The sequence below is a fragment of the Camelus ferus genome, chromosome 20 (genome assembly GCF_009834535.1).
Source record: "Camelus ferus isolate YT-003-E chromosome 20, BCGSAC_Cfer_1.0, whole genome shotgun sequence".
NCBI lineage: Eukaryota > Metazoa > Chordata > Mammalia > Artiodactyla > Camelidae > Camelus > Camelus ferus.
Genome location: NC_045715.1, coordinates 27788465 through 27797738, shown reverse-complemented (window position 1 = coordinate 27797738; position 9274 = coordinate 27788465). Strand labels below are relative to the sequence as shown.

General features: G+C 49.8%; 1 protein-coding gene across 2 annotated transcripts; it reads left to right on the top strand.

The window, feature by feature from the left end:
- The first annotated feature begins 334 nt into the window (after nt 1–334).
- TREM1 (triggering receptor expressed on myeloid cells 1) lies at nt 335–6875 on the top strand. 2 transcript variants are annotated; one of them, XR_004313585.1, is made up of 5 exons: nt 335–464; nt 2382–2738; nt 3995–4196; nt 5769–5913; nt 6469–6586. XR_004313585.1 is itself a non-coding variant. In XM_006190745.3 (4 exons), the coding sequence occupies exons 1-4, from the start codon at nt 416–418 to the stop codon at nt 6572–6574; spliced, it is 714 nt and encodes a 237-aa protein (XP_006190807.1). In that variant the 5' UTR covers nt 335–415; the 3' UTR covers nt 6575–6875. The 2 variants fall into 2 exon arrangements, 1 of the variants encoding a protein (XP_006190807.1); XM_006190745.3 differs by lacking the exon at nt 5769–5913 and having other exon boundaries at nt 6469–6875.
- Nucleotides 6876–9274: the final 2399 nt, after the last annotated feature.

Here is a 9274-nt window from a genome sequence, read left to right as displayed (position 1 = left end):
ACAAGAACCCTAGGAGCACGGTATTTTTATCCCAACCTGCCCCTCTGGGCATCGCCTCAGGAGAGCCAGGCGGGCTTCCCCTCCCTGGATCATATTAACACCTTATTTTGTTTACACAAAAGTATCTCACTAAAATGTTGTGAGGTTGGTTGAAAAGCTAACTGTCATTGTCTCCAGAGAGCAGGAAGCTGGGGTTTGGAGCAGCTGCGTGGAGACGTGAGCCCTGTCTTGGATTCCTGTGTCGTCTCTGACGTCCGGAGCCAAGACAACCAGTGATGAAACACAGCATCAGGCTCGGCACCTCCCAGCAATGGCCCAACATCCTGTTGTGCAACTTTCTGGAGCCTCTAGGTTAGAGTGTCCCCTGTAGCGGTCCCAGGAGCCCCAGGGTGGTTGGCGTGGGTGCCCATGAAGGATGAGGAGGACCAGGCTCCGGGGGCTCCTCTGGGTGCTCTTCGTCGCAGGTAAGACGGTGAGGCCTCTGCCCAGGACCTGGAGCTGGAGGGGGGTCCCATCCCAAGGGAGGTTTCCGTTTTCTTCTGAAGCTCTGGGGGATGTGGTCACCCAAGACAGAGCCACCCAGAAGAGATGCCAGACTGGGCAGAATTAAGAGAACTCCCAGGGCTTGAGAACAGACCTAAAGAGGGGGAAGTGAGGGAAACAAGATGTCTGTGCCTTTGATGTTGTCAGGGACTTGCAAAACCTGGGGCTGGGGGGTGGGAATAAGGAGAGAGTAAATCTCAACTTGACATGACCTAAAAGGATTTTATGAGTTTGAAGGATTTTTTTCCTCTTATATTCCATCATGGTGCTTTGGACGCTGACAGTCTATTAAACCCCAAAGACATAGCTCATTCAACAAATATTTCCCAGGGGCCAACCATGGGCCAGGAAATATGCTGTTGCCGAGGACACAGAAGTGAACAGAAGAAAAGTGCCCATTTTCATGGAGGCCGTGGCCCAAGGCTCCCCTGTCTGCTGCCCTTGAGGGCCTGTCGCTTAGGCTCCACGGAACTGCCCCGGCTCCAAGCCGTAACTCACACCTTCCCCCAAAATGGATGCTTCTGGTGCTTTACTTGCTCCTGCTCCCAATCCTTAGGGATACATTGGGAAAATGAGCAGAGAAAGGGAAAATGTCAACAGTGAGTTAAGAGAAAGATATGCCTTGGAAAAACGTGGAAAGGCCCAGGGAGAGGGTGTTTTCTGGGAACCTACTGCTTTGAGCAAGGTCACGGACGATCGCCTGGCATAGCCCACACACCAATGTCACTTTGGGTTTTCTTGGACTTGGGGTGATGATCCAGATGGGCACATGGGAGTTTGGTTCTCATGGACCCATGCACTTCCTTGTGTCCTATTCATGTTTTTCCAAAGGAGAACTGGGAGAAGGTGGAAGGTTGAAGACTGAGAGAAAACCAGTGGTTTGGGGTTGTTTTTCACTATGTCTTCTGGACGTAAACGAGAGGGTAACCTGAAAGCTCCTTCTAGCTCCTGTGTCGCAGGGAACAGATCGTTAGGCACTTCGTCACACTTGGGCTGTCCCACCAGACAGCTGCCTTGGACAAGCTAGCTCAGAGGCTCAGAGCTGACTCTAGGGATCAGACTACCCAGGTTTGAGTCTTGACTCCACCACTTTCTACTGTGGGACCTTGGGCAGATCACTGGATAACCTCTGGGTTATTAAATAACCTTTCTGTGCCCCAATTTCGTTATCTCTACACTAGGAATAATAGCAGTATCAACCTTCTAAGTTATAATGATTAAATGAGATAGCATTTTTAAACACTTAGCAATAAAAGGTATTTGTTGCTCTTTTTTTTATTAGCATATGATAAGGAATCCCTTTCTTGCAATGGTGCAAAATATGATGCATAGAAAGCACTTCTGCCTTCACCTCTTACCGTCTCCTTTCATAAGAAACAGGCAGGTTTGTAAGCAATCGCAGTCTCCTTCAACTCCTACTGTCTTATGCATCCGGGCAGCTGTAACAAAACTCCACAGACTGGGTGTCTTATGAATGACAGAAATTTACTTCTTCCAGTTTTGGAGGCTGCATGTTCAAGGTCAGGGTACCCTTCTCTCAAAAACAATCATTTATAAAAGTTGATATGCACAAACCATATGCTGTCTAGCTGTTGTGGTTAAAAAAAATAATAACCCCAAACCAAAAAACAAACAAACAAAAAACTACCCACAGTGCAAGGATCTGGGGTCCAGTGCTGGCTTGCAGGGAAAGTTGCATCTTCTCTGGAGACCTTGAGGATCTTGTCTGAAAAATGGGTGATTGAACAAGAAGAAGAGGTAGCTCTCTCTTCTCTCTTTTTTCCAAAGAGAGGAAAGCTATTCCTCACAGAGCAATAACTCTGATTCTCTGCATACAGAAATCCAAGCTGCAACTGTACCAGACGAGGAAGAGTTTATCCTGGCAGAGGGCCAGACCCTGGAAGTGAGCTGTCCTGTCACCTTGCACACATATTCCAACAGCCGGAAGGCCTGGCAAAGGGTGAAAGATAAAGGGGAGGTCCAGACGCTGGCACTCACACAGAGGGTCTCGGGGGAATTCAGTGAAGTCCAGAATGGGCGTTACTTCCTAAAAGACATCCCCTCTGAGGGCATACTGCATGTCCGAATGACCGACCTTCGAGTGGAGGACTCAGGACTGTATCGATGTGTGATCTACCTAAATTCCGAGAACTCCATCACGTTGTTCCACCCTATCCGCCTGGTGGTGACCAAGAGTGAGTGACCTGGGGGCTCGGGGGTAGAGGGTAGGGAGAACCAGGCCAGGGAGGGGTGGAGCAGTGGTGGTGACACCGACAGGGCTGTGGCTCAGGACTTCTAGAAGCCTGTGCTCTTCCAGAAGCTCCTTGTCCCTCATTGGAGGTCCTTGAGAGTCATTTGGTCCAACAGTAAGAAGTGGCTTCTTTGTATGGGATTCCTCTTGGGGAGCAGAGCCTACTGTGTTGTGCTGTTGTAGGAAGTGGGGTACAGTGAAAGGTGAGAGGTAGACTTGGGACAATTTAGTGTCCCAAGTCATTTCCTTGGGAAGCCTCTGGGATTCACTCTCCCTGCCCCCAAGGAGGCATTTGCTGGCCTCCTGTGTGCATCCAAAGCAGTGCCCCTCAGACCCCACTGTGGGCAAGAACCACCTGGGATCTTACTTCAAATGCAGACTCCGATGGAGCAGGTCTAGCGTGGGACCTAGATTCTGCGTTTCTGATCTGTTCGCAGGTGATGCAGATGCCGTGGGTCCATGGCTCCGTTTTGGGTAGCAGAGCTCCAGAGCTCACTTTGTATCCCTTTCATGGACAACACTAACTCCCTGGGTTAAGTAGTGGCCAGTTTTCTTATCTGTCTCCCCTGCTCGTCCCTGAGAATCTTGAGGGAAAGGCCTGTGCCTTGCTCGGCTCTGTATCCCTAGCAATTAATGAGGTGCCTGGCACATAGTAGGGCCTCCCTAGATGTTGACTGGATGAATTAAGGAAGGCAGAGTGGAGGCAGGCAGGTTAAGGTTCCTAGCACCTGTGGAATTCAATGCCTAAGGAAGACAAGATACATATGCAATATATTAATAAAAGGTAACCTGTAAAGCAATATGCCACAGGTACCGGTGAGTGCAAGGCAGAGAGAAAGCAGTAAGGTACGGTAATCAGGGAATTATTCTGGAAGGAGGAGGGGCATGTGGGTTAGAGTAGGTAAAAAATAGCAGGCAAGTGCATTTCCAGCGACACAAAAAGCCTGGAAATTCCTGTCTGCTTCCCTCTTTCCCTCCCTCTCTCCCTCCTTCCCACCCTTCTTCCTTTCTTCCCTCTCTCCCTTCCTTGTTTCCTTTTTCCTGTCTTTGACCCAGGTGGACACCACATTATTTCTTTCAAATTGGCGAAAGAAAACCTTGCTTCATGAATGGCCATGTTCATTTCCCTCCTCAGTCCCATTCACCCTACCGCTCAACCATCCATCCTTCTGTCCCTTCATCCAATGTGCCTTCTTACAGATCCCTCTGGCACTCCTGCCTCAGATGACAGAACTACCCAGATCGTGACTCCGACTCCCACCCGTCCTCCTTTCATCACCGAGGCCTGGAGTAAGCTCCCCACCAGCCCCACGGCCGTGACCCGTCTCCCCTCGTTGTCAACTGCCAGCCTCTCCTCTCCTGGCCTCGGAGTCACCCTCACAAATGTGACAGATGTCCCCAGGTATGGGCCCCTGGTTTGGACACCCAAAAGGATAAAGAATATGGGGAGTGAGGGAGGGGGAGGGCAGGGGTGGACTGGAGTCACCTCCATCTGGTGGACCTTCCCAGGGGAGGAAGGAGGTAGTGCTGGAGTGAGGAGGACACTCTTGGAGGCCCTGATGAGGCTATGACTCTCCCCAGTTCCCCTCTGTGTTTGCTCTTGCCGGCCAGGAAGATGGCATCTTGGTTGAATTCCAAGGGCCCTCGGACGACCCCTAACGGTTTTCTGGAAAAAGGGATCCTGGATTTTAATGCCAGCCAGACTGAAAGTGGAATTTGGCGAGTTAGAAACCCTTTCAGGCTGCAGTTTCCTTGTCTGTGCAGTAGGAGGGGCTAGAAAAACCAGAGCTGGGAGCGATAATCTAGCCCAGCAGCTCTCAGCAGCTGCAGCACGTTAGGGTTACCTGGTGTGTTAGCTTCTGCTTCGTTTGGTTTGTTCTTAATACTGATACGTGTGCCCTACTACCGGCCAACAGAATGAGAGTTTCGGGAGGCGGGGCCAGTCTCAGTATGTTTTATTACTTTATAAGATCTTCAGATTTCTTAATGTGCAAGCAAAGCTAAGAACCACTAACTCCGCATGCATACTCCTCTATATAGCTCATTATTAAATGTTGATTTATCTTAGAATGTGTTTATCATTAAATATTGAATTAACAGAAAAAGAAATATTCTTCCATATCCTTGCAAATCTAACAAGTCTTTTTCTTCTGTCCTCTTTTAGTCTTTCTGTATGTTTATACATATTTTAACATGGCAGTAATTCTAAGTGTACACATTTGCACTATTTTTCTATGCTAAAACTATTCTTCAGTGTTACCGCCTAGTCTTTGTAATTCTGACTTCAACAAATGCATACTTTTCTATCACTAGAAAGCCATAGCTCGCATAATCATTTGTCTGTTTTTAGACATTGAGATTATGTTCATTTTTGGACAGTACTGATAACTCTGAGATGGACATATTTTTTCAGATGTCTTTTTTTTCTTTTAAATGGTTCATTTTGATGGGGGGTAGGTAGCTAACGTTTGTTTGTTTGTTGAATGGAGGTACTGGGGATTGAACCCAGGATCTTGTGCGTGCTAAGCACACGCTCTACCACTGAGCTACACCCTCTCCACCAAACAGTTTATTCAAAAGAAATTCCCTGAAGAGAATTTGAACACTTACATTGCTCTGTGTACATACTGCCACATGGTCTCTCAAAGATGGGAAACCGTTTGCAGTGGGATTTGTAATACTTAAGGAGGGGACAGTGTCACTGTCGGCCTGCCTACCAGGATTTACTACTTTAAAAATATTCCTGCTAAAACAGATGTGAGCTGGGAACTGCTTTACTCTCTCTATTACAGTGGACTCTGAGCTCTGTAAGGGTAGAGGCAGTGCCCTTGCCCCCTTATGCTGTGCCTAAGTGCCTGGCACACAGTAGGTGCTCCTTAAATCTTTATGGACTAGCTAAATAAAACAAACAATCTGGTGAAAGTCAGCTTGTTTCTTTTTCCCACTACTTTTATTTTTCCGCATGTAAACCAAGAGTCCGTCATCTTTGCCCACATTCCTACTAAAGGCTGCACTCCCTTCACCTGGCCGCTTCATCTGTTAACTAACATGAACTAGTCTATGAGTCAGAGTCCCATCGGGAAAGCAAAGCAGAAGCCACTGAGCTGTCTGGAAAAGAGGTAATTGAGTGGAGGGAGCAGTTCATCCGGGTGACAGAAGAGCTGAGATGCCAATTTGGGGATGGAGGGTGAGGCATCTCCAAGGAAGCCACTGTCACCCTGTCTTAGTGTGGCGTCTTCTGACACAGGCTGTGGGGAAAATCTTGTGCAGATGTTTTAGGAAGTGATCGAAGGCAAAACCATTCGGGAAGTGGGACCGGGGAGGGAAGGAAACCCAACAAAGGATGTGGTAACCAAAGCGAGTCCCCCAGGGAGCAGTCTGACTCAGTCCTGTGGGGGGTTCTGGGAACCACAGGCGTCTTCTGTATCAGGGGCTGGGGAGCTGGAGAACTTCTTTCTCCCCGATGCCTCTTCTAGACCTGCACCCCATGCTCTTTATGGAGAAGGTTTCTAATCAGTATTTTTAGGCGATGGGACAAACTAAGTGCACAGGGCCAGTTAGTACAGGGAAATGAAGGACGAGAGCAGAGGAGCTAAGGGGCGTGAAGGACTTTTGTAAACAGGTGTGCGGAGCACCCAAGCTGGCAGCGGCACTGAGTCTCCTCTCTCTCCCAGGGTCTCCAGGATCAGCATTGTCATTCCCGTGGTGTGTGGACTCCTGAGTAAGAGCCTGGTCTTCATTGTTCTGTTTGCTGTCACGCAGAGGTCATTTGCGCCCTAGGCCCAGGACTCCACGAGAATGACCTGGGACCTGATCCACATCCATCTGGCAGTTGTGCCCGAAGAGGAGTATGTGTGTGGGGTGGGGGGGGGGGCGGTGCACCATGTCATGCGTTGAATCTGTAACACAGGTGATTTCTAAGGCTTGGGATCCTACCTTCTTGGCACTGCTAACTCCCCTCATTTCACCGATAACCTTGAGTGTGTGCTTGGCCCCCTCAGAGGAGAAGAGACAGCCACAAACATGTCCATTCCTCCAGCGGCTCAGGGTTTGCATTCAATAAAGACACTTCCGGATGCTATGCACTGTCGCTGTCTTGTGCGGGGTCGTGAGGCACAGAGGGCGCAGCTGCTAACTCTGCCCGGGTCCTCGCTCTGGACCACAACATTTTGGCCCGAGTTCCCACCACAGAAGCATCCTGTTCTCCTGGCTGCCAGGACCGTCCTCTTCTCTAGAATCAGACGTTCAGGTTTCTCCCCTTCGTCTATGGCCCTTTCCGACACTCCCAGAACAGAGTGTTGAAAATCATGGAACCAGGAGAAGATAAGATGCTACGGTGAGAATCCATATTTGGGAAAGAGGAACTGAGATAACCAGAACGTTGTGTCTTGGGAAAATACTGGGAGGATGAGCTAGGATCCAAGGCATAGGACTGACAGAGAGCATCATTTATCTACCGTGTGCATTTATCGTGTGCATCACCGGGGTGCGTCTTGTCACTGGGTCCTTAGGACAACCCCATGAAGGCAGAGAAATGTGCGACTGGGAGTAAGTCACCTCTACTGGCAGGAAGAAACACTGGAGCTCCTTTACTGAAGACCAAGTCCCTCAAAGCCCTACAGAACAGATAGCAAGGAGTTTGCCTCTACGCAAATGCCTCTTTGCTGTATCACACGAGGGGCAGGGACGGTGCGTGCCCAGGTCTCACCAGTCAGGCTCCTGGAGGCTGTCCCCTATGTGCACTGCTAGTTCTGTGAGCTGCCTTCCTCCTCCTCTCTCTCTGCCCCTACGACTCCCCTTTCGCTCCCAAGCTCACCCATGAAATAAGTGTCCAAGGACCACCGACAGATTTAAATCAGTGGTTTCTGAGTTTCTACCTCTTTTGGCTCTAAAGGGGAAGGGGTCCCATTAGTGGGAAGAGATGATGGCCAAGGCCAATTTCATCCTAAATTCTCCAAGAGCAAACACACTCTACCACCCACAATCCATTTTGTGATAGGAAAACATGTTTCTACAATCGGCATGCCCTTCTTCAACTCCTGTGGAACAAGTGCCCTGAGTGCTGAGGTACAGCCCTCCCCTCCCTGAGTCCACTGCCATCATCCAAGGACTTCCCTGTCAACCCGAGGACCTCTCGGGCTCAGCCCTCCGGGAGGTTGGCGCTGACCCCAGAGACATTGTGTCTGATCGCCCAGCTGAGTCCATTAGAAGGTGGTGAAGGGAATTCATGTCATCCCGGCACCCTGGGGAGAGACTTCTGAGAAGCACTGATCCGGAAGCTTTTCATCTCAGTGCATCTTCTTCCTGCCCAGGAGAACCCAGCCGCGTGGAGGCAGTAAGTGCACTGCGTGCAGGGTTTGCTTTCTGAGGTTGCTCGTTGGGGACCTGCACTTTAGCACTTCCAAAGCTGCCCTTGTTTGTGAAGTTGACCCAAAAGGCCAGGGCAAGGGAGGGACCGCAGTTGAATGGGCAGTGTTTCCCAAACTGTAGCCCTCAGACCAGCCGCATCAGATTCTCTGGGGCGTTTGTTTAAAATGCAGATGCCTGGGGCCCCTCCAGATCTACTTAATCATAGCCTGCAGCTGTCTCTTGGTGGTTCTCAAGCTTGTTTGGGAGACAAGATTCCAAGAGGCCATTATGCTCCTTTCCAAACACCATGACACATTGCTATATTTATCCTGAGTTAACCAACTGCGTGATTTGGTGGGCTTGTGTGCTAAATTTAATTACAGATGAAGTAACACAAGTCCAATATATTAAGCTTGCCTGAGGACTTAGATAAAGTAAAGTGGAAGACAGACGGTTGTGCTGGATGCTCTCCCGTTTGCACCTGCAGGCCCACTCTCCATCCTTCTCCTCCCTGATCTGTAGCTGGGAACCTGACCAACGTGGGCTAAGTCAACAGGCTCCCTTGCCCACCAGCTTCTGGGGCTTAGCCAGTGGGCAGCATGAAAGAAGAGCGGGGATGGGAAGAGAATGAGATCAGAGATTTTATCCTCCGGGCTCCCTCACTGGGGCAGCATGAGGGGCTGCATTCCTCTACTCAAGGCCCCTCCAAGCCCCTCACCAAAGCGCTGCTATCTCCAAGTTCAGGCAGCCGCTCCAGTCCCTTGCTCCATGACGCCTACAGGCGGTAATGCCTCACCGCTGTCTCCAGGGGCCTGCAGCATGCCTTCCTGGTTCCCCCAGTTCCACTTGTGCTTTCATTAAACGCTTCTCAGTTACCTGTTCCAGTGAGCCGTCTGTTTCTTGCTGGGACCTTTCCCTATACAACAGTGTCATGTGGTTAGTTACACAGGACTTGGAATTAAACAGCGCCCAGGTTTGAATCCCAGCTCTGCAACATCCTTGAAATACGTCTGATCTTGAGTAAGTTCAGTTAATCCCGCTAGACCTCAGCCGAGAGAGATTCCTCATTGCCTTAAAGGGCAGAATAGTCAGCACCAGTCATGATTCTTGATGCTACCAACTGAATCCAGT